The sequence below is a fragment of the Antechinus flavipes genome, chromosome 3, assembly GCF_016432865.1.
Source record: "Antechinus flavipes isolate AdamAnt ecotype Samford, QLD, Australia chromosome 3, AdamAnt_v2, whole genome shotgun sequence".
Lineage (NCBI taxonomy): Eukaryota > Metazoa > Chordata > Mammalia > Dasyuromorphia > Dasyuridae > Antechinus > Antechinus flavipes.
In genome coordinates this window covers 236,915,356-236,940,337 of record NC_067400.1, presented here as the reverse complement: position 1 = coordinate 236,940,337, position 24,982 = coordinate 236,915,356, and the positions used below count along the sequence as shown (strand labels likewise).

The window sequence follows — 24,982 nt, the reverse complement described above, 5'->3', positions numbered from 1 at the left end:
CATCTGTTTAAACAGGATTGCTGTATCTTGAATCAAAACTCTGATTCTTTAAATCTAGTGCCCACAGCATCCAAGGCTCAGCAGGTTAAAGGGGAGGAAGGGGACTATCTCTGCAGACAAATTTGTATATTTTGCCTCGTCAGAAAATTGTATGTAGGTGATCTAACCTAATTGCAATTTTTTTTGGTTCTTAGTTATCCTTAAAATTAGAACCAAATATATGATCCATTTTTCATCATCTCCTCAATTCTCATGCCTGAAAGCTCTTATTCTTTCCCTCCTCCTGTGAAGTGCATTCTATTTTGTCCTTATTTGTCTTATTTTAAACTTCACATCTCTTCTGAGGTAAAGGGAATACTGTGATTTTCAATCTGTACTGCAAATTAAGCATCAGGTGAAAATGGAATAGTGAGTGTTTACCAAGGATTCTTGGTTCTATTCTCATTTCTATTTCCTCAAACTTCTTTAGTGATTTTGACTACAATTTACCTAACCACTCTATGCCTCCATTTTCTTCTCGTGTAAAATAAAAATGATAATAGAATGGAAGCACCTTGAGAGCATAGATATTGGAGGAGAAAGACAAGGTTGGCTTGATACTCTGAATACTTAGCATAGGTTTTTTTTTTATTTTTATTTTTTATAATACCACCTCTTTATTTTTCAAAATACATGCAAAGATAATTTTCAACATTCACTCTTGCAAAACTTTGTGTTCCAATTTTTTTTTCACTCCCTCGCCCTGCTGACAGCAAGTAATCCAACATAGGTTAAACATGTGCAATTCTTCTAAACATATTTCCACATTTATCATAGCATAGTTCTTAAGCTTAAAATGATTGTTGAATGATTGACAATATTTTTCTGATTTCATGGACATTTTAATGGAAATTTGATGTTTTATACATGTAAAGTTTTTGCTGTTTGCCATACCTGACATCTTTTTGTTTCTGCTTGGGTCAAGATATTGGGTGTTGGTTCACAATTTAATCTTCTAATAATTTATGATTATTGGTCACTCTCTGTGATTCAAGATAGCTAAGATAGGATCATGGGTTTTTGAGTTAGAGGGGAGCGTTGAGATGTCCCAATCCAAACCCTTCAATTTAGAAAAAAAGAAACTGAAGCCTGAGAATAATGTAAGAATTACATTGCAGAGCAAGAATTTTATCTCAGGTCTCTGCTGCTACTTTCATGTGCTTTTCTTAGTGCCACATGATGGAATGAGATGGAATCAAAAGTGTTAATTCCCTGTAATGCCTATTGCACAGTTTTAGTAACAATTACATTGAATTTTCATGAAAGAAAAGGGCTCAACTAAAAGACATGTCTTATATTATCATGTCTGCCATATTTGATTCAGCTTTATTCAGGACACAGTAAAAAAGATGAGAGTTTCTAAACAACCAATTAATGCACATTTTTAATGCTTCTAGGATTGACAGTTTGGTCAGCAAGTACTTTCTCAATGGGTAAATGTATGTCACAACTTCTCTGTGATGTAGTAGAATGTCTTTTAGAGTTGTAGTCATCAAAATATTTATCACCCTGGTGATAAACTGGTGATGAGCATCCCTAGACTTAGCTAGTTGTCTTCGAATGACAGTCCAGTAACCCATCATCAGGAATTGGCACAAAGTCTTCTAGATCCATAAAACTTACTCAAACTTGATTTCAGCTAGCATAGTCTTTGAATAAAATCACCCCTACACTTCAGTAAAATATCAGAGGATCACTCCTGTAGATGAAGGGGGTACTTAAATAACATCAAACCTGTTTTTCATATTCAAAAGCTTAAAACAGCTCATATTCAGTTACAAAAGCTCTGAATTATTTAAAATGCAAAAGATGGAAACTAATTCTTTGGGGACACATATCTGGATAGTCTACTGTCAATATTCCTTTGTCAGAAAGAAATCTCTGTTCCTCAAAGTTTTATATTCCAGAATTTCATTGGGGAAACGGGGATTTTTTTGTGATCTATCTTATAGTTAACATTAGTTAACATTTAGTTTCAGAATCATAAATGGAATCTGTAGTTTTTCTTTAACTAATGAACATAATTGTTACAGTATCATTGGATTTCTTAGAGCTGAAAGTCACTTTAACCATCTAGTTTCATTTTGTAAGTGAGGAAATTAAGGCTCAGGATAATGTTAAATGACTGACCAAAGTAATTTACAGTTGTAAATTATGGAACTAAGCCTCAAGTCCAGGTCTTTTGACTCAAACCAGTGCTCTTTCTACTACACCATACTATCTCTCATCATCTGTCACTACATATAGTTTTTGTTAAACTTCCAGGTATGTTATACTGTACTGGTTATAAAAACAAAGTAGTCTAAAAGATTTATTTTCCATCTTCTGATATCATAGATTCTTAAAAATGTCAAATTAGTTAGATTTGGTTCCCTTTTTTCCCATGTATTTGGACTTAATGTAAGTCAAAGCATATCTCCCTAATCTAGAGTAAGGGTAGTAAAAATTTCAAATAACCTAGTCTATAAAGCAGATATTAATCCTGTTCTATAAAACTAGTCTAAAATAGGGAATCTATCATATTTTTAATGTTGGTTCTGTTTTCAGTATCTTTTTCGTATCTGTCATTACTTATTCCTATTCTCATTTTCCCTGATGTGTTAGATTAAGTGTACATCTTCATGAGCAGGAAGGAAGGGAATTCTCAAGTCAAACAAGATCAGACGTATAATTTACTTTTGATGCAAATTCAGTCTCTAGATGTGAGGGAAGGCAGATTCCTTTTCTGTGTATCAGAAATCTTATGAAAGAGGATAGTCACAGTCTCAAATAAGAAGGCACCAGAATTGGTAGAGATTCTGCCTCATCTTCAAAATGTGGTGAATGCAGCATAGTGCATCATCTCAGGAGTTAAAAGATATCCCATGATTACAATCCCACATCAGATGGCTACTGTGTGTGACCTTAGGCAACCCACTGAACCTCCAGGATTTTTTGTTTCCTTAACTGTAAAAAGAAGGAGTTAGCCTCTGAGATGACCTCTAGATCCCTTCCAGCTCTCACTATATATTCCTGTGAATCATTTATTTGCATTAAAGGAAGGCAAGGTGCAAGTCAAGAAAGTTAGAAGGGAAAAAATAACCATCAGTAGTAGAAAGAAGTGGTACAAAATGTATTTCTGAAGTACCTGCATATTAGGCACTTTCATATAAAACTTTATGATAGTAGATTGCAATAAATAATTAGCTTCCCAATTATAAACCATGTTTCTTGTTCAAATTGATTTTGTTTTTTAAGAAATTACGACAAATTAATTTTTCTCTTTTTTTGTCATTTTAGGACTCTCAGCATGTATCCACTGGACACAACAATCCAAGTAAGGACAGTTGTCTTTCATTACAGATAAATTGGGGGAAGTAGGAGAAATGGGGAGGTCCAGTAGTTATGGGGGGAAACTGGACCATGATCTGTTCAGAAGTGGGAGAATTCTTGATTACACACGCAACAAAGAAGCCTATAAAATAAGTGAGAAAACAAAATTAAGAGAAAGAAAGAGAAAAACTTGGACTAAACGATATTGACTACAGAACCTTGGTTCTTGAACTTATTGGCTAGCGGTGATATGCTGAAGTAGAGAATCAGATTAAGACTGACCTTGAAACTCCTTTTTCTTTGTCTAGAGGAAGGAAAACTAGGGTATAGAAAATGCTATTTTTCATAATGCTATTTCTCCGAAGTTAGAAAGAACAGCTTGCTTCATTAAAGTTGATCCCTAGTATATGTGGGAAGACAACAAATTTTAAAGGGTAAATAATTGGTTTCCTAAATTAAAAGAAAGTGGGTGGGGAAAGAAAACCAATCAAGGGGCCCCAAACTAAATTGCCGTAAAACTCCCAAAAGGCCATTTTAAAGAAAAGCAGCACCTTGCTGGGCATGTACCATACAGTCTTCCAAAAATAGACCGACATCAATTGGATGGAGGAGGAGCCATATTGCAGTTAGTGACTAGTAAAACATTTAGGCTTTGTCGTCAAAGAAAGGATAGAATCATTCTGCGAAGCTCTGTTTTAATTCTCTCTCCTGGCACCCCTGATTGGTATTAATGTTGTCCTGTGTATTAAAAATGCATGACCTACCCAGTTCATGTCATTAAAGCATACCAACAAAGGCTGTATTTTGTTAGTTTCATGACCAGTCAGCCAGCTGAGAGCACCACTTGCCAATTACAAAGCTGTGTTTGAAGATGAAAAACACTCTGAGCCAGAAGATGTGGCTTTGAAATTGAGTGCTCACCCACTGGGTGTGGGGGGAAGACATCCAGGGGGAGAGTGTTAGGATGCTGCAGGCTGTTAATGCACAGTGCAGAATTTTGCTAGAGAAAGGTCACTATGGAAGATAATGCTGTGAGAATGCATACAGCAATGTCACTTAATTATCCTGCCATCAGCTGGGATTTACTGTGAGCCAGGGTACCAAGGAAAAAGTAAAAGGCCAAAGGCACTCGAATTCTGAGGGAAAATGATAAATTCTGTAATGAGTAGAGGAAACTACAAGGAAAAGACATTTATTTTCATAAGATCCTTCAACACTTACAAAAGCTAAGGATAGAACACCAATGACCAGAAATTACTAAGGAGTTACTATTGTTTTGTCGAGGTGTCTTTCCATTCGATTCTAAACATTTCATGCTACAAGAGAGACTTAACAGAATAATAAGTGCACAAAACATCTAATTGCCTTCATCTTGAAGTGGTTGAGAAAAAGAGGAAGGAAGAAGGACATTTAAATATATATATATATACATATATATAATATATATATATACATATATATTATATATATGTACTGTGGGCTAGGTACTGGACCTATGATTTCTTCATACAAAAAATTTTGATGTGAGGAAACCTCCCTCTACAAATTCAAGTCAGCAACATACAGCCTTAAAAGAGTTGGCTAGAGTTGTGGTATCAAATTAGGATAGAACTGATTCCTATTGATTCCATGTTGATTTGTTATTATTGTTGTTCAATCACGCCCCACTCTTCTGACTCCTTTGTGGGGTTTGCTTGGCAAAGATACTAGAGTGGTTTGCCATTTCCTTCTCCAGTGGATTAAAGCAAATGAAAGTCAGTTAATGAAGATAGATTTGAATTCAGGTCTTTCTGACTCCAGACCCAGAACTTTATTCACTAAAGCCATCAAGCTGTGTCTTGCATAGTGACTTTGAAAACCACAAATTAACATTATCTGTGATATGTTGTATTTTTATTTATTTTGTCTAACATTTCCTAATTACATTTTAATCTGGCTTCTGTCCCAAACACTGGAAGCTTGTATCTGAATTTGTCAACTCTGCGGTCTAGAAGTATTTAGAAATTAAGTGACTTTTCCAGGGTCACACAACCATGTGATGGGGCAAGAATTGAGACATGATCTTCCTGGTTGACTATCCAGTACTCCATTCTGCCTCTCAAACATACTATAATGTGATTAAATTATCATGCAGAAATGATACATTGCAAACCTTGATTTTTCAGGTATACCAGGTGATATTTCATGCTATTAATGCTCTTGTGCTACAAATATAAAATATGCAAAGGAAGATCACATTCCTTATATGATACTAAAGGTTCTATGGCACTTTAGGTAGAGACTAAAAGTCCCAGAATTCATGGTAGCATGTATTCAGTCAAGCCGAGCAAGTAGATTTAAGAAACAAATTACTTGAAGAAAGAATGTCCAGTATTCTTATCACAATTTTTATGTACATATATACATATGGTTCTAGCAAATTAGTTGCATCATTTTCTGAAAGTTTTATTTTTCTCAATCATCATATCATATTGCAACTATATGACAGGGTACCTACATGAAATTTTTAGGATTCTCAATTTTAACAGAGCAAAAAAGGTTTTAGTTACAAATAAATACAAAATAATTTTGAACATTGTGGTAAGATCTGGGAACTCAGGAAAGGGCTCTTATTAGAGGAGATGGCCTTTAAGCTGAGCCTTAAAGGAAACTTAAGATTTCCAGGAGGCAAAGAAGAGAGTTAAGGTGAGTCTGGGCATGAAGTTCAGATGTTACAAAGATGCTGAAGCAACAGATAATAATGTTGTGTATGAGAAACAGCAAATAGGCAAGTTAGATAGAAACAGACCAGAAAGGGCTTTAAATGCTAAAAAGGGAAGTTTATATTTTATCCCAAAGGCACTTGGGAGCCACTACAGTTTCTTGGGCAGGAGAGTAATGTGGCCCTGGCCATTGAGAAGTTTTGTGGCTCTAGGGATGGTTTGGAGATGGAGGAGAACAAAGGCATTAATTAAAAGGCTATTGTAATAGTTCAGGTGTGTCTTCAAGCAACCATGATATCAAGGAGGTGATACCATGATATGCAAATAATAAATGATGAAGGCCTGAACTGTGTAAGTGAAGAGAAGAGATGTGAGAAAGTTAGGAAAGGACAATTGACATTTGTCAGTGTGATGAACTATTTATCATAGAATTAAATTTTATTTAATAAGTCAAGGTGAAAAGGTAGGCCTGTTATTTGATAAGACATCAAGGAATTTAAATATTAAGATGGATAGTGAATCTCTATACAAAGAAATCATTATATATCATGTTAAAATTGTGTTTCTTATACTATTCATTAATAGAGAAGAATTCAGCAAATATTTAAGTCTATCTTGGAGGCCATTCAACAACTCCAGTGTATTATATATAATAATGTTAATAAATGCCAGGTCCTATATCAGTGCCAGCAAAGTAAAATTCAGCAAACGATTTGAATTAGATTAATATTAATGTCAGGGTCCCAAAAGAGAGGACTAAAACTCTACTTCAAGTTAACTAAATGATCTGCCGTTATTGTTTGGCTTTCCTTCTCAACAAGACCAATGAAATAATGAGGATGATGATTTGATTTGTAAGTGAATTGGATTTGAGTGGAGCAGAACTTCACAAAGTGATCATAATGCCTCACTCTGTCCCTCAGAGTCTTCAAAGTCCAATGGCAAGATCATGGTCAATGATCAATGGCCTTGGTCAGCAATTAGGATATTCTATATTACCATTCCCATCTCCATTTCACTTAATTGACTTCTTTACTTTCTTTTATTGTCCTATCTATAGTGTCACAGTCCTATAACATTGGGTTCAGAAGTAATAAGGTATAGACATTAGAAGTAGCAAATGTTTATTAAGTATCCACTATAGATGAAGTCAATACTGGAGATACAAAGATGGACCTATGAATCTGGAAAACATTTAATCCCAATTTTATATGATTTGTTTTTAACCATTTCTCCTTGAGGTGCAATATAAATGTATAAAACTAAATAGGGTTGCACCAAAGCCAACATTATAATGTCAGACTTTTTAATGATGGGCACACAGGTTATGACAAAATAGATTCAGCAACAGTGTTTGTTGTTAATCCTATGACTTTATTGTCTCCAGTCACAGAACCAGATCTGCCACGAAACAGTCTGGCTTTTGGTGACTTTTGATAGAGAGGGTTCATTCACTAGACTGAAAGTATACAACTCAGAAAGCTCTAGCTCCTATTACTTTTTTATCACTCCACTCTATCTCACCCTGCAACCCCACCAATTTCAAGACTTATAAAGGAAACTTTTTAAACATATGAAATTAACTCCAAAAAATGCATCAATTATAGTTTTGCAATATGGGGAATATCTTACATTCTATGCTTCTTAAAGGACATGAACAGCTATTATCTCTGTCCACCATCCTGCATTTAATTTCCCTAGAAAGGTTTGTCCATTATCAATATTGAAGCTGCTGAAGGCTCTTACTCTTGGAGTTTTTCATAAATGTCTTGTCTAGCTGGCTTATATCCCTCCCCTTTGCCAAAGTCTATTCTGTTGTCTCTGTTGCCACAACAGTGAGCGCTGCTAAGAGAATTGATAATCAGTTACAGCTTGTCCTTGATTTGACTGAAGCCAACCAGCCATTCAGAACCCCGATCCCTCACGTAATCAGGTCAGGGATCCCTCCACCTGTGGGTTCCATGACAGCATTATTGCTGGAGGTAAAGTATATTTATTAGAGTAACAGAAACATTGTATTAGCTTTTGTTATTGAGTTTTTTTCTGGCACAAGGTGTTTTGAAATGTATGAGACTGCCTTACATTCCCAGGCCTGTTTGTTGTGGGTTGCATTTAATTGCCTGTGTGAGATGTACTTAGTGACAAGCCATAAAAAGGGGGAGAAATTAACCAGCTTCCTGAAATTGAAGGGGGAGGGATAGAGGAAGATTCTGCTTTGAGAGAAAATTATACTTCAGATCAGTTATACTTTACTTAAAGCAAATGTAGCTACCTGTACAAGGAGCATGTGTAGGAGTTGTGATTGTTGATGGTGACAACAGTACTAGTGTGACTGGGATTGGTTTGTTTTTCCTGACCTGGAATTAATTAACTGGACTTGTTTAAGTCCTTTCCAAACTAAATAGCTACATCACAAACCTAACCCAGGGAACAAAACTTCCAATCACAGTGTGAGCTCAAAAACAAATTTACTAATTTGCTGCTACTGCTTCTGCATGGGTGAGGATTGTAGGACTATTCACATGTGTTCACCAGGGAAATTCAAATTGCTGGCTTTCCCTGACTTTTTATTTTTTCCGTGTCCAGGCTTACATAGTTAAAACACACACACACACACATACACACACACACACACACACACACACACACACACACACAGTGGCGGGGAGAAGGAGGGAGAGAGAGAGTGAGACAGACAGAGACAGAGACAGACAGACAGACAGATACACCCTGGAGTTGAAGCTTGAGTTCATTACTTTTACTAATTTTTTTTTTATTTTATGACTTTGGTCAAGTTTAAAGTTCACTACTTTTACTAATTTTGTGACTTTGGTCAAATCAACTAACTCCTCTCAGCCTCAGCTATCCCTATCTATAAAATGAGATAGTTGGACTCAGTGACCTCTAAGTAAATTGTTAGCCCTAAATCTATGATTTTGTGATCTGTGCAGCTGTGATGGAATTTCCTGGTGAATTTTTTTTTGACTGGGGCAGGGAAGATGTGGTAGAGAATTAGGAGAGAATAGAGCATTTTTTAGACATAGATCAAGTACCAAGCTGGCTTCTTAGATAGATTTAGAAATTTTGCTTGTTATAACAGGGTTATTGTTTGTTTGGGGGAAGGGGGTTATTGCTACCAGAAAAAGAAAGGGAAGAATAAAGTTTTATGAGACTGAGTTCCAAACAAACCAGATAGCTCCATAGATGAACGCTCCATCATTGAAATTTTAACTTTATAACCCCTTGGGGTAGTACAGAAAATGTATTGGAATATTTTATCCCATAATTTAGTTATTGAATCCTATAAGTACAATTAAGCTTTAGAATTCAGACGTGAGACTACTAATGTTGACATAGTGTAAAAGTGTGTTAGCCCAGTGAAGAAGACAACTCACCTAAATCAAGGACCTAGAAAGGGAAGGATGTATATTTACTGAATTTATGCCTGTAACAAGGTTGTAGACAACTATCATGTTTAAGTGATGGAGAACAATTAACATCCTTAGTATTGGCCTTTAAATTGGCCTTTATGATGCTATGGATGAAGAGTGACAAAGAGTAAAGAAAAATAAGGGGGATTATTGTGTTCAGGGAAACAATATGGCTGCGGCAAGCAGGGAGAGCAAAATAGAGAAAATGCTGAGAATCCTTTCTCCTAGGAAGGAAAACCAGCATTATGTATCCGGCTCTGGTCCCTTTGTGTAGTTATACTTCTATCACTGCATTGCTTAGGACACTGCCAGCACCACACACCTTCAATGAAAACTGCTTACCTAATCAATCCCCCCTGAGGTTGCTTCCATTCTTGAAAAGGAGCTGATAAAGGCAAGTAAGTGACAATATATTTGGAATGGTACAGAACAGGACTTTTTCCCTTTCCCCCCCAAACAATAGAATAAGACCTACAAGTAAATCTTAAACCTTAAAGGATAGATTTTTCAAGATATTTGTCACTATTATATTCCCTCTCTGCCACACAATTTTCCTATGATTTTTCTGGTTTGTAAGTCCGAAGTTGAATGCAGTCAGCAGAAAGGCCTCTCTTGTTCACCATACCACACCTCTTCTTTAGTATAGACTCCTTTCTCTATATTGTACCCTACAACTTAACCTCCAAGACTACAGGAAATAAGTAGTTTCTCTTCACACATACACACACACACACACACACACACACACACACACACACACACAGGAACTCCTAACACTTGTAACATTCACAAGTGATTGATATCAAAAAAACAAAGGTCTAGTCAACTTCTTTGCTACTTCATTATAAAACTTTAATCAAAAATTAAACAGTGTTATTTGTGTGCCAGTTTCCCATTCATAAAATTTGAATAATAATGCAAAAAAATTGATTTTAAACTGACCAAAATACTCATGAAATAGAAGGCATTTTGTTTAATCGCGAATTCTGATTTATCTGCAATTAATCAGAAACCCTTTTTGCTTCAGCTCTTTCTAGTTAGTTATATTAGTTAATTTTATTGCTTCTTAGTCATCACTATTAAGATCAATTTTCACTGTACATTTCCGTAGATGCAACTGTAGAAGGTGACAGATCAAGTTGAATGTATGCTGAGCTCAGCACACAACCTGAAATTTCAGTTGAATATTTTGGTTTGGGTTAATTTGGTTTGGTTTTACTAAAATCTGATAATAGCTTATTTAATTTGCCTCTTTCTTACAAAAGTTGGATACTGAAAAAAAATCTCCATTTAATTGACGATTGTGTTTGGTGTTGGTATCCAATTATAAAAGTCTTGATATATTTGTAAACTTCATTATGTGTTTGGTACAAATTATGGTAGAACTTGGGAGATTCTTTTAATTCCTTGGAATTGTTATGTGACTTTTCTTAAATTGTTATATTAGGTATCTTTATTTGACCTCTAAATGTAGAGAAAAAGCTAAACCAAAAGCCCTATTTAATCATTTATGACAAAGGGACATATAGAGATTTTTTCATCTTATATCTCAAAGCAATTGGCAACCTTGAACAAATGTGCCCAGGAGACAGAACCAAAGAGGTATGTGATCACAATAACCACCTCTTAAGTGATCTAGCTCTTAGGGAGAAACCATGTAACAGTTTTCAGGAACATTTGGCAAGTATTTGGTATTAAATAACAAAAAATTATACTGTGCCTATTACAAGAGTATTCCAAAGTGAAATGGATATAGGCCCCATGGTTAAACTTTCTACTTCCATAAACCAAATCAAGTCAAATCTTTAATGACTAAAGACCACAGAAACATTTCTTTAATGAGCCTCTCAGATAGGCAGGAAGGATTTCTGATTTCTGTCTCATTCTCTATTTACATAAGACTCCCAAAAACAGTTTGACAGGGCTCTAGATGAGAAATTGCTACATGGAGGAAGTATGATATATGGCAAGACCTCAATGTTTCCTTATTTCTCAGGACTATGTATTGATCCAATCTGACGAAATTTAGGTTATGCTTACAAATGGGATCAAAGCAAAAGGTGCCTTGGTGGTTGAATACTAATAGATTTTAGTTCTTTAATTTACAATAAAATGAAGTGGAAGAGTCTCTCTGTAAGATAAGAATACTTTGGCACTGTCTCCTGCATTGAGCCTCCTAGTTGTTTGTAAATAGCACTTTAGTACCTACTTATAAATCATTACTTGGGCAATTGGATAGCATAGAAGAAATTATTTTGTAAATCCGGCTCTCAGATTGTAAAAGATGTTTAAAAAGCCTCCTGCTGCACATTTTGCAATATTGTTAATATGAGCATGAGAATGTATTTTATCTCTCTCAAATCTTGAAGACTGTTATATTCACGTATTCTTTGTGTTTTTTCCTCTGCTTCTTTTCTTAAGAGAAAAATGATGCTGAGCCAAAGAGTCCGGACAATGGTACATCAAATACTTCGTAAGTTGATTTCATGTTTTAATCCAAGATAACTGTTTTTTAATCCGCTTTGTGATACAGAATAGTGGGAGTACTTAAAAAAAAAAAAAAAAAAACAGAAGGAAGCTTGTGGTTCTCTCTTGTGATAATGTCCCTCTTTAAAATGTTTTTTAAGTGCAGATGCATATTCAGTTCATTAGTATCATTAGCATGAGTGATCTTGAGATAGAGGAATGGTCCTCTACTGAATCATGCAAATATAATGGGATTTTTGAGGGTAGACTTGTAGTGGGTGTGTATTTGTGTGAGAGAGAAAGAGAGAAGAGAGGAAAGGAAAGGGGGAGAGAAGGAGAGAGGGATGTGTGTGTGTGTGTGTGTGTGTGTGTGTGTGTGTGTTTTCATGAAAAACAGTTTAATTTATTAGATTGTTTTTGCATACATATATGTACATATATGCACACATAGTGCATAATTCATATATCTTCATTACTTATTCAAATACATATTTTAAAACATAATAATACTGTCCTGATTTCTGATCCTAGGATGTCTCTGAGCAGTTAATTGTGTGCTTTGGTCTAAAATGGTTCAAATAATGGCCATTTTTTTAAAATGGCATTGCAACAAAAGCTAAAAGGAGAAGCCTTTTAATGCCATCTGGAGGGATTTTGGAGAATTGAAAAAGTTGGAACTTTTTTAAAAATTCAGCTATTGCTCAGTAATATGTGAGCCTTAAATACAACTTATGATGGAGTGTAATTTATTTGTAATTCAATTTCTAGCCCATACCAATTATGAAAAATAATAATTTTTAAAATATGTCTCTTTGCAAATTATGAATCTCTAGCCTTGAGGGCAAGAAAAGTGACAATAACACTGACCTTTATGAAATCCATTGGGGGGAAAGCCCTAGAATTTTGCATTTAAAAACCATTCTGAAAATCACATCTAGCATAGGGTAGATTTTACTAATAGTGATTTGGATAAGACTAAAGGAATCCTTCCTTGTAAATTTCTAAAATGTCCATTTCCCCCAAAAAAATTGTTTTCCATAATTCAATATCCTTATCTCATAATTTATGTTAGAGTCCTGTGGCGAAGTTTGAGAAAGTTGTGGCGATTAACTTGAAACTTGGCTCCTCTTTCTTCAATTATTTAAATAAAACCACTCCTCAGTCATTTGTTTTATCCCATTTTGCTTAGTTACTGAATTGTAGGAATTGTAGAATGAGACTTTCTAAAATGATGTGATGTGTCACACTACTTAGAGGATAACAGCAAATTAGGAGTACAGAGCAATAACTGGAGGCCTTCAAAGCAAATGTAAGGCTTGAGGAATCTGGTGGGTCTCAGGAGAACGAACCAAATAGTTAAATAGAGATAAAGGTTAACTTAGGAGACAGACTGGAACTAGTATGATACATATATCTAAAGGCAGAGTAAAGTGGCAGGTCCATCATTCAAGTGGATGGTCACAGATCTGGAAATGTGCAAAAATTCAAATGATCAGACAGGGAGATCAAAGTAACATATTAAAAAAAAAAGTAATATATAAAACCAAAAACAAACCACCAAGAAAAGACCTTGATCACTACCTCAGGCTTCATATTTTTATAAAATGATTTTTCTGGAGCCAAAAACTAAGCCCTAAGTGACCAGCCTATGGTAACCAATGAATTGGGACTACCTGGTTGAGGTAGAGGGCATCTGAACAGAGGAAAGCATCAGCTTCTGGCAGACAGAGTAAAATAGACTGGCACCATACCAGCAGAATTGTCGAAAACAGGCCTTCTCTTGCCATTTGGAAGACTTACTTTATTTTGTGAAGGACAGGATTTGGCAGGGTGATTGTCTATTGTGATGCTAATTCTACCCATGGCCTCTCACTTCACTTCCCATAAGTATTAGGCAGTATAAAAACTATGATATTTCACTGGAGTCCCAAATGACTACTATATTACGTTTACAGAAAATAATACTAAGTTAGAGGGACACTGAAATCTTTAAAATATATGGAGAAATTGTATATATGTAATATATAGAGAAATAATCAATTATCACAATGACCAGCCAGGTTTTCAGAGGACCCATGATGAAACATGCTATCTAATAGAGGAGTGATGGACTCAGAGTACAAATTAAGGTTTTTAAAAAACCATGGTTAATAAAGGAGTTTGTTTTCTGTCCTTGAGACTTCTATGCCAGATATTTACCCTACCTTCTCATTTTAGTACCTCATATTTTGTAAAAATTCACCTAGCCTTCTTTCTTCTCTCTCCTCTTCATCTGACATCACTCTAATCTTTAATGAACAAGTGGCCCTTTTGCTTTCCAACACCATCCTCTCTACATGGAGCCTTGATTCTACCCTCTCCCATCTTTTCTAGCAAGTAGTTGTCTTTTCTACAATGTTTACTAAATAGTTACTCTTAATTTTCTTTTTGTCTAGTGGTTCCTTCTCTGCTGTATACAAACATGTCCAAATTTCCTTTATTCTTTTAAAAAAAGATCTAGATCCTACCATACCAACTAAATATTATTTTATATTTCTCTTCCCTTTCCTAGCAAAATGAAGAAAAAATTTATTTACATTCACTTTCTGTCCTCTCCTCTTTTTAAAACTCTTTGTAACCTGCCTTCTAGCCTCAACATTGAACTAAAATTGTTCTTTCCAAAGTTTCCAATTTCATTTAATTGCCAAATCTGATGGACTTTTCTTAATCATTCTTGACCTCCCTATAGTAATTAATACTGTTGACCACCTTCTTTTTCTAGATAACTTTCCTCTTTCTGGGTTTTCATGATTCTGCTATTTCTTGATTTTCCTCCTATCTTTCTGAATACTTCTTCAATGTCCTCATCAATATCTTACCCGCCCACTCTGGGTATTTGCCAAGATTCCATCCTAGACATTATTTTCCTTTCCCTCTGAATACTCGCTCTATGATTTCATTACCTCCCATGGATCATTGGATCATAGATTTAGAACCAGAAGCAACTTAGAGAACATCAGGTCCAATTTCTTCATTTCACAGATAAGAAAATTAAGGTCCAGAGAGTAACTTGTCTAGGGTCATCCAACTATTAAGTGTCTGAGATGAGATTTGAACTCAAATTTTCTGGATATAAATTCAGCATTTTAAGCCACATGGTTTTAGTTTCTCTATACTGACAATTCCCAGTTGTCTGTGTACTGTCTCTACCTTTGTGTCTTCTCTTTCCCTTAATCTCTCTTTCCATCTACCTATCTGTCTATGTCTATCTAATTATGGCTCTAGTTTCTTTCCCACATCAGTGTAATCTCACATTACCATTGACATCTCAAATTTAACATGGCCAAAATAGAACTCATTATCTTTATGTCAAAATTCATCACTTTCAAACTTTCCTGTGACTGTTGAGGATATGACCATTCTTCTGGTTACCCAGGTTTATAATCTAAATGTTATCCTTGATTCCTGATTCTTACTCATGCCACACATCCAGAGAATTGCTAAATTGTATCTTTTCTTTCTCCATAATATTTCTTACATATGTTCCTTCCTTTTCAGTCACAAAAGCACTTCCCTACTTCAGGCCTTTATCATTTGTTTTAAGAGCCTTCTTAATGAACTTCTCATCTCAAGTTTCTTCCAACTCCAATCCATCCTCCAACTGTGTGCCAAAATTATTTTCTTAAACTGTAGGTCAAACCATATCATACCTTTGCTTAATAAGTCAAATGCTTCCCTGTTACTTCTAGAATCAAATATAAATTCTTTTGTTTGACAATTAAAACTCTTAAAAATCAATCTATCTAGTCTTGTAACAGATTACCTTCTCATTGCTCACTCATTGGTTCAGCCAAACTTGTGCTTCATGAAATAAGACATTTCTGTTTGAAGTGCTCTCTCTCTCTCTCTCTCTCTCTCTCTCTCTCTCTCTCTCTCTCTCTCTCTCTCTCTCTTTCTCTCTCTCTCTTTCCCCCGCTCTCTCTGTCCTTCTCTCTCTCTCCCCCCCTCTCCCCCCTCTTTCTCTGTCTCTGTCTCTCTCTCTCTCTGTGTCTTTCTCTGTGTGTCTCTCTGTCTCTGTCTCTCTCTCTTTCTTCCATCCTTCCTTTTTCTCTCTCTTTTTCTCTTTTCTGTGTGTATGTTTATGTTATGTACCATTTTATGTACATATGTGATGCTTCTCTCATTAGAATGAAAGCTCCTTAAGAACAGGAAGTGGTTTTGCTTTTTCTTAATATCTTCAACACCTAGCACATAACACCTAAGTATTTCCTTAGTGATTCTTAGAAAATGATCGATTTTATTTTTATGAGATGATTTGATGTTTTCCTTGTCCAATATTCCCTTTCTTTCTGAAGAAAGTCTACATATTAAGTGGATGGATACTGGGCTTCTGTTTGGTCTGTAAGCCTTTGGAACTTCTCATTTTTTTATTTCAGATACATGTTTTAATGTAGGTTTTGCCTTCTTTTGCACAGAGTCTCATGAGTATTAAAAGATATATTGATTTAATTTAGAGGATCATATTGTAGTTATTTATATTTACCTTCTCATTCTCTACAACAGATGTTGTCCCATAGGATGCTTCATGGAAGTCTTTTTGCAAATACTTAACATGGGCTTTGCAAAATAAGATGACCAAGTGTTGTTTCCTAAAGCAAAGTTTTACACATGAAAACCAATGCTGTCAATTCATTTATTTGGTTCTCCAGGGAGAAAGTCTGAGACATCTTTGTTTTTAATTACAACTACCTTTATCTTTTGGTTTCAGTTCAACAATTAATTTCAGATGCTCATTGAATTGATCCCAGTTATATTGAAAATGTTAAGATTGATATGGTTAAATCCCTTCAGTGATATATCAACTTACTGGTCATTGAATAAGTATGTCACATTTAGAACAACTACATTTTTGTTCATCTTAAAGATGGTTTAAAAAACTGTGTGACTCCTAATGCCTTTTTTTCTACCACTTTGTTACTGTTTTTGCAGAAGTTAAAATGGGCTATACAGGACTGAAATCATTTTGTATGTTTCTTTGTTTCATGTGTTGCCATAGTCAAAGAATTCATTGCCTAGTGGCCAGACTATTAGTTATGAACTCCTCCTCCTCCTTGAATTAGATTGGCTCTCAATAGAACAGACATAGGCTGGTGTTGTGACCATGTACTAATACATATTCCTTGAATGAATGAACAGAAAAGCATTTGTTAAATGACTACAGTGTGCCCAACACTATGCTTAGCACTGGGAATATGAATAGAAAATTAAAACAGTCCCTGCTCTTAAAAAGTTCACATTTTAACTGGAGGAAACCATTCCTATAAAAGAGTTCAGCCTGAAAGTGGAGATAAGGCCTGCTATTGCTTAGGATTCCACATCAGGGTGGATGTTAAGGAACAGAGATCCTTAGGATATATTGGCAAGTCAGAGGGCAATTTCTGAGGCAAATAGGATCTTGAAAGCATAGTGGCAAGGAAGGCAGTATAGCATGGATTTCCAGTGGACATCTTACCACTTGCAGTTGGTGATTCCACTCAAGTGTGAGTGGTAAGAATATCTGTTTACTCCAAGCATTTTAGGGAAAAGGGAAGGGAACTTGAGGAGCCCAGCCCAGTATCTTTGGGAAGTAAAGAATGGTCCCAAAAATTATAGTGGAATGGAGGTTCTAAATTCTTTCCTGGAAGTAAAAAGGAAAGATGCGGAGATCAATATCCAGATGAAAAGGAGACAAATAAAGAAAGCATTGATGGAATGGTTAAGTAAAAAGGAGTCCCTGCAGAACCTATTGATGGTGGGGAGGCTAAGGTCAGAGAGTAAAAGTATCTGTTTCAACTGGGTCTTCTTTAAAAAAAAAATCTACTTTACAAATTACTTGCCTTTTGTATTATATGATCTGATAGCTGAAAGAAAACTAAGGAATCTTCTAACCTTCCTTTTCTAAATCTAATTCAATCTAATCTTTATTCTAACACCCACCAGAGTTGGAACCCCTTCTATAACATTCCTGATAGGTGGTGATTAAGTGTTTGCTTGAATATGTCCATTGACAAGAAATACTTATAATTTCATGAGGAAACCAACTCCATTTCTAGACACAGCTATTAAAAATATTTTCCTTCTATTAAGAACAATTGTTATTTATACAGACTTCCTTTTAAATCCATATTTCTTTGTATGTGCTTTGCATATGATAGGGATTTAAATAAATGTTGAAAGAATCTCAAAGATCAGTTGTTCTAGATAATAACTGATCCAAATCTCTTCTTTAATAGCCCTAACAATAAATATTTATTTGAAGATCTTCCATGAAGGAGAATTCACTGCATTTCAAAACATTATTTAAATGCCTATCTTATGCAAATCACATACAAAGAAATATGTTTTCTCTTGAAATTGTCTCTGTCTCAGTTTTCTCATCTATAAAATGAGTATAATAATTGCAGCTACCTCAGAGATCATTATGAAGATCAAATAAGATAATCTTTGAAAATTTTTTGCAAGCCTTAAAGCTTTAGCTATTAGATAAAATGTGGTGCCCAGAACCAAACACTATACTTTAGATAGATCTAACAATAGCCGAATATAACATAACTATTGTTCTTTATACTTTTTCTTTTAATACGTTCTAGGACAATATTGGCTTTATCAAGCTGCTATCCAATTTTTACCATGTAATTCACTAAAACTCCCAGATATTTTTCATTGGAACTGTTATCTAGTCACACTTAAGCCATCTTATAACTATGAAATTGATTCTTTGAACCCATGTTGAACTTAACATTTCTGCTTATTAAATATTACTACATTTGTTTCAGCTCATTGTTCTAGCTTTTCAGTACCTTTATAGATCCTGTCTTCCAATGTACGAGCTTCATGTCATTTATAGCTTCATCCAAATAATTGATAAAGATATACAATAGCATAAAGCCGAAATTAGCTCTGCAGGGGCATTCTTCTCCAAGTAGCTATTAATGTGGATACATTTTGGGTATGGTTATTCATGCAACTCTGTATCCATCTATTATTCTATCTTCGATCCCTTATTCTTATATTCTACTTACAAATTTAGCAGGAGACACTTTGTCAAATGCTTTGTTAAAATATAAAGATAATATTTTTTAAAGTATTTTCATGATAACATCACTCTTGGAGTTTAGTGATTCCTGCTTCCCTTTCTAAATACCCATACAAATTATCCCCATAACAATGTGTTCTAGAATTTTGGGAGTGGAAATTTGTAGTCTACAGTTTGAAGACTGTACCCTCTTCCCTTTTTTTAACTGGAAAAATAGTTTTACTCTCTAATCTTCAGTACCTCTCCCATTCTCTAAAACACAAACCTCTCTATATCACCCTTTCCCAAATCCCATTTAATAAACTCCAGTGGCACCATATCACCTGCAGAATCAAATCCCCATCTTCTCAGTCATATTATACCTTACTCTTGTAAAGGGTAGGAACTCTAAAAGTCAGCCAAGGAGATTCCATCTTGGACCATTCTGGTGGCTCCCCTGCCTCCTGCATTTCTGCACTGAAACAAAGATCCATTCTGGAGGGAAAACTGAGACAGAGACCTCCAGAAAGATAGCCTGGCCCCAGGTGAAGGAGACAGACTGAGAAGGAGATAATAAAGACTTTGGACTTTATCCCTGACTATTCTTGTGGTGATTATTCTGTTGGGACCAAGGCTAGTCCCGAGATCTCCAGAAAGCTAACCAGAACATTACATCTTGGTGCCTAACATGGAACTTGCACTCAGCAGTCCAGACTGACACGATCCTGAGTTCAGTGGAAAAGTCTCTATGACTCCAAAATTAGTATGGAGAAGGAATCAAAGGTTAGGAATTCAAGTATAATATTCTGGTTAGCTTTCTGGAGGTCTTGGGAATGGGTCTTGGTTTCAATGTAGGAATGCAGGAGGCAGGAGAGCCACCAGAGGCTGGTCATGTCTTCTCTCTCAAAGTGCAGGAGGCAGGAGAGTCACCACAAGACTGATCAAAGATGGAATCTCTGTGGCTGACTTTGTCCTCAGTTTAAATACTCTATTACAAATACATCATCATAGGTATCAATCTTGTAGGGTGTCAACTTGTAAAACTATATTAAGTATATGTAAACTGAAGAATCATTATCTTAATTCCACTGAGTTAACATCTTGTTTTAGGATTAAATCAATCATACTGAATTAGATAAATGAATTAATCACCATGCTAAACTAGATAACCATTGTATTATCAATTCCACTGAGTTAACACTTTCTTGTAAGATTAAATCAGTCATACTGAGCCTTAAGTATACCTTTTCAGAATTCCTACCCTTTATATACTCTTTACCACATAGTCTGTAATCCAGTTACACCAGCCTCACTACTCTTCCTCACATACCACACTCCATCTTTCCCGGCATTTTTCTAATTAAAGCTTTTTATTTTCAAAATACATGCATGGATACTTTTCGGTATTCACTCTTGCAAAACCTTATGTTCCAAATTTTCTCCTTCCCTTCTCCTCACCCCCTTCCTTAGATGGCAAGCAATCCAGTATATGTTAAACATGTACAATTCTTCTATACATATTTCCACAAATATCATGCTGCAAAAGAAAAATCAGATCAAAAAGGAAAAATGAGAAAGAAAACAAAATGCAAGCAAACAACAAAAAGAGTGAAAATACTATGTTATGATCCATAATTAGCTCCCACAGTCCTCTCACTGGATGCAGGTAGCTCTTATTATCACAAGAACATTAAAACTGGCCTGTATCATCTCATTGTTGAGAAGAGCTATGTCCATCAGAATTGATCATGGTGTAATCTTGCTGTTGCCATGTACAATGATCTCCTGGTTCTGCTCATTTAACTTAGCATCACTTCATGTAAGCCTCTCCAGGTTTCTCTGAAATCATCCTGCTGATCATTTCTTACAGAACAATCATATTCCATAACATTCATATTCAGCCATTCTCTAACTGATGGGCACCCACTCAGTTTCCAGTTTCTTGACACTAAAAAAAAGGTTGCCACAAACATTTTTGCATATGTGCTTTCCCGCATTTTATTGGCTGTTTCTCTTGCCTATAATTTCCTTTCTCTTTCTCTCCATCACCTCACTTCCCTGGCTTTCTTCAAGTTCCAACTAAAATCCCAACTTCTACAAGAGCCCTTTCTATATGGTTTATAATGTGGCTGTCTTCCCTTTTTGATTAAATACAATTTATCCTTTGTCTTGTTTTACAATAGCTGTTTGCATGTTGTCTTCCCAATAAAATGAGCTTCTCTAGAACAAGGGTAGGTTTTTGCCTTTCTTTGCATCCCTAATACTTTGCAAAGTTCCTGGCATGTGATAATTTAATAAATGTTGTTAACTAACTGATTGACAGACTAACAAGGTCACTGACAACATCTCAGCCATCACACATCTATCAGCTCTTTCCATACTTTTGAATGCAACTAATGTGAGTCTGATGATTTTAATTCATAGATGGTGACCAGATGTTTCCTGATCATCTCCTTCCTTATCTTGCTACTATTCTATTCTCCTTCCCAATTCAAAGATCACTCCTCTTTGAGAAGAAAACAGCATAAAAATAAGAGTTAAGTTAGTTCAGTGTCTTCATTTTTATCATCTCATCCACCTCAAGCAGTAGCCTCCTCCCTTCTTTGATCCTTCAACATAGCAACAGCAACAAAAAATAACTAACCAAAAACCAATTTTTTGTTATTCTTAATCATTCCTTGCCAGAGATTTCAATAGGTTTTTTTTTTCCTAAAGGACCTGCTATACTTTCTCTCTATATTTTTATAACATTCTCTTCAAACTGTTGTGATGAAACTATATAAAGAGCACAACAAGATAGAATATGTTAAGCACACATTTTTCACATTTTCATTCACAAATACTAAACCTTGGCATCAGCTGGACTTAGACTTTCTGTTCTACTAAATATAGTTAGGTTTCAAGCCCTCAGAGGACGGATGGTGGGTGTTTGTCAGCCAAATTCTTTCCTCTGAGTCACTGACTCCCTTTCCTCTCCCACTTTACACAGCTGATGCTTTCCATAGTTGGGGAACAAGGTGTCTCCCAAAACTGCTTGTACTGCAATCCAAAGATACAGAATGGGATAAAAGAGACAATTAAGGAAGAATTCTTCCTCTATCCAAATGTATGTCTGCCTAGCTTATCTCTAACTGCTTTTGATATATCACCATGATGTTTTCAAAAGAACTATGTCTCAAAGAGCCTATAAGAAAAAAAAAAAAAAGAAAGGGGAAAAAAGCATGATTTTGGATAATGAATGAGGTTAGTGTTTCTGTAGAATGATGGAGGTCTTGAAAATAGCAGAGACTGAAGTCTGGTATTTCTCCACAAACCAAGGAGCTGGCAAAAGTGAAATGTTGGCTTCACTGCCCTGTTCCACCTGTTTACCTCAACTCTGAGTTGGAAAGTGAACCTTCTGATGGTGTCAGAGTTTATTTCAGTAAATCAGCTCATTCAGTCCCCACAAAAGCATGTAGAATATTTTAACCACTATTTCCAAAGTTCAGCTAAGAGAATTTCAACCTGGTCTTTGCCTCCTAAATAATCCCTAAACATAGAGACATAAAGATATATACTATAGGGACATAGAAGGTAGAGGAAGTGATGGACAAACATATCTCACACATACACACACACACACATACCTTTTAACTCAAAGTGCCTTAATTCAAGTGTTTTGTATTATCATGAAGCTTTAACATTTCCTAATTGACCCTTGGATTATAAAACCAGAGTCATATTATAACCCAGACTTAACATTGCTGATGCCAGTAGGATATATGTGTGTACACATATACTCACATGCGTGTATAGGATGGATATATATATTACATGTGTTTAATCATAATATACATTTAGTAACAAAGTATTAAATTTATCTAGAAAGATTTCATGTTTATTTGTCTCAGTTTTTATTGTGGTCAAAACTGGGAGGTGGGGGAACTAGAAAAGCTTCAAATAGAAGGTATTACTTGAGTTGTGATTTAAAGAAACCTAAGTTTGTAATAGAGATGAAAAAAAAAAAAAGATTGCGTTCTAGACCAAAACTTTTTTTTTTCTCCTGAGGCAATTGGAGATAAGTGATTTGCTGAGGATCACATAGCTAGGAAGTATTAAATGTCTGAGGCCGAATTTGAACTCAGGTCCTTCTGACATCAGGGCTGGTACTCTATCCACTACACCATCTAGCTGCCCATAGACCAAAACTTCTTAAACTGTAGGTTGCAATCCTATATGCGGTTATATAAATTAAATTTTGGGATCACAAATTATGACTTATTATCAGGAAATGTTTGATTTTGTGTATATATTTTATATACCTATATACCCAGAGTTGTGTAAAAATTTCTTGGGCAAAAAAAGGGTCATGAGTGGAAAAAGTTTAAGAAGCCCTTTTCTAGACATAGGAGATGACTCATTCAGAGTCTATAATAGTTAGGATATGAAATATCATACATGAAGACAAGCTAGTAAGACAGTTTGATTAGAACATACTTTGCGTAAAGTAATGTAAAATTAGACTGGATAGGTAAATGAGATCTAGAATGTGAAGGGCTTTAAATTGTAGCCTGAAGAATTTTATCCTAGCGGAAATAGGAAATCATTAAGGATTTTTGAGAACCAGTTGTGACTGATTCAACAACTATATTAAAAGAGTTCTTGAGCAGAGGTGTGAGACAGTCAAATCTGAGTTTGCAAAATACTGATTTTTTTAACCAAACAAAAAAAAATACTGACTTTTTTTAGCTCTATGAAAAAATTAATTGGAAATAAGAGATAATGCAATTAAGGAAACCAATTCAGGTTCTTTTGCAATAGACCATTTGAGAGATGAAGAGGGCTTGCACAGTTCAAGGCTAGATGCTATGAGAGTAGGTACTAAATGTTAGCAGTATGATGGCAATACAAAAAGAGTTGTTCATTTAAGTCTATCATACAATAAAAAGATTGACCAATAATATCACATTTATGTATCACTTTTTCATACATAAAATATTTTTCATAATCTAATGACTCAGGTAATATTGTTATGGTCCCCTTTTTACTAATGAGGAAATGAAAGAAGTTAAATAAATTGCCCATGGTCCCAAAAGTGGTCCAGTGTTTCTTCTGCTAATACTTTATTTCTTCAGATCCAGCGAGAAAAAGTAAATGAATAACTAAAAAGCACTTATTACACTGTAAATGTTTGTAGAAACATGAAATATAGCACTGGGTTTGAACTCAGGAAGACCTGGATTCATATCCTACCACTGACAACTAGCTATGGGAACTAATGCTAACTGCCATACCCCAGGCAACTTTCTGGGATTTGTCCACTGAGTCATAATCTCTGAGTCTGTATCAGTACTGGGAGTTTCATCATCATCATCAGGTCCAATGCTTATGAAATCACAAATCTTTTGTGTGTGCTCTCATTAAAAGGAATTGGTTCTTAACTTGAACCAATAGAATAAAAATTTTGGTTCCTATTTTATAGAAAGAAATATCAGCTTCACACAGCCTCATCCAAATCTGGAGATTACTCAGAACATGTTCATGAAAAATCTTTTTTGGGGAGTATATTTGTTTGTTTCTTATTTAGTATTTACTTTAGTGTCCATAATTCAGGAGGTGGTAGCTGTAATGAGCTTTACTATTACTGGACCAAATCTCTATTATTATGTTCAATCCTGGGTTTTACATTTTAAGAAGGGCACCAAAATAATATGAAAATGTTTAGAGAATAGGAACCATGATGCTTAATGGACTCAAAGTCATGTTACATGAGGATTGTTTGAATAAATTGGAGATTTTTATCTTGGAGAAAAGAAGGCTTAGAAAGGATAACAAAATAATATCATAAAGCTCCATCCTCCTTTCCTCCTACTCTTTATTCCTCCTTGCTTTTCCTTGAGCAATGTATACCCTGTTGGCTCCAGGCAGTTTCCCTGAATGTTCCCTATTGCTAAACTTACTTTCCTTCTCAGCATTTCTGGTTCTCTGGCTTATTTCAAATGCCAGCTTAAAATCCCACC

General features: G+C 35.3%; 1 protein-coding gene across 2 annotated transcripts in view; it reads left to right on the top strand.

Annotated features, from left to right (window-relative positions):
* The window catches only part of AFF3 (ALF transcription elongation factor 3), a 658,463-nt gene that overhangs the window by 425,804 nt on the left and 207,677 nt on the right, over positions 1-24,982 (top strand). For both annotated transcript variants that reach the window (XM_051984722.1, XM_051984720.1), the window contains exons 6-7: positions 3,319-3,355; positions 11,906-11,957. In XM_051984722.1, the coding sequence (XP_051840682.1) occupies positions 3,319-3,355; positions 11,906-11,957 (89 nt within the window). The remainder of the gene's footprint in view (positions 1-3,318; positions 3,356-11,905; positions 11,958-24,982) is intronic.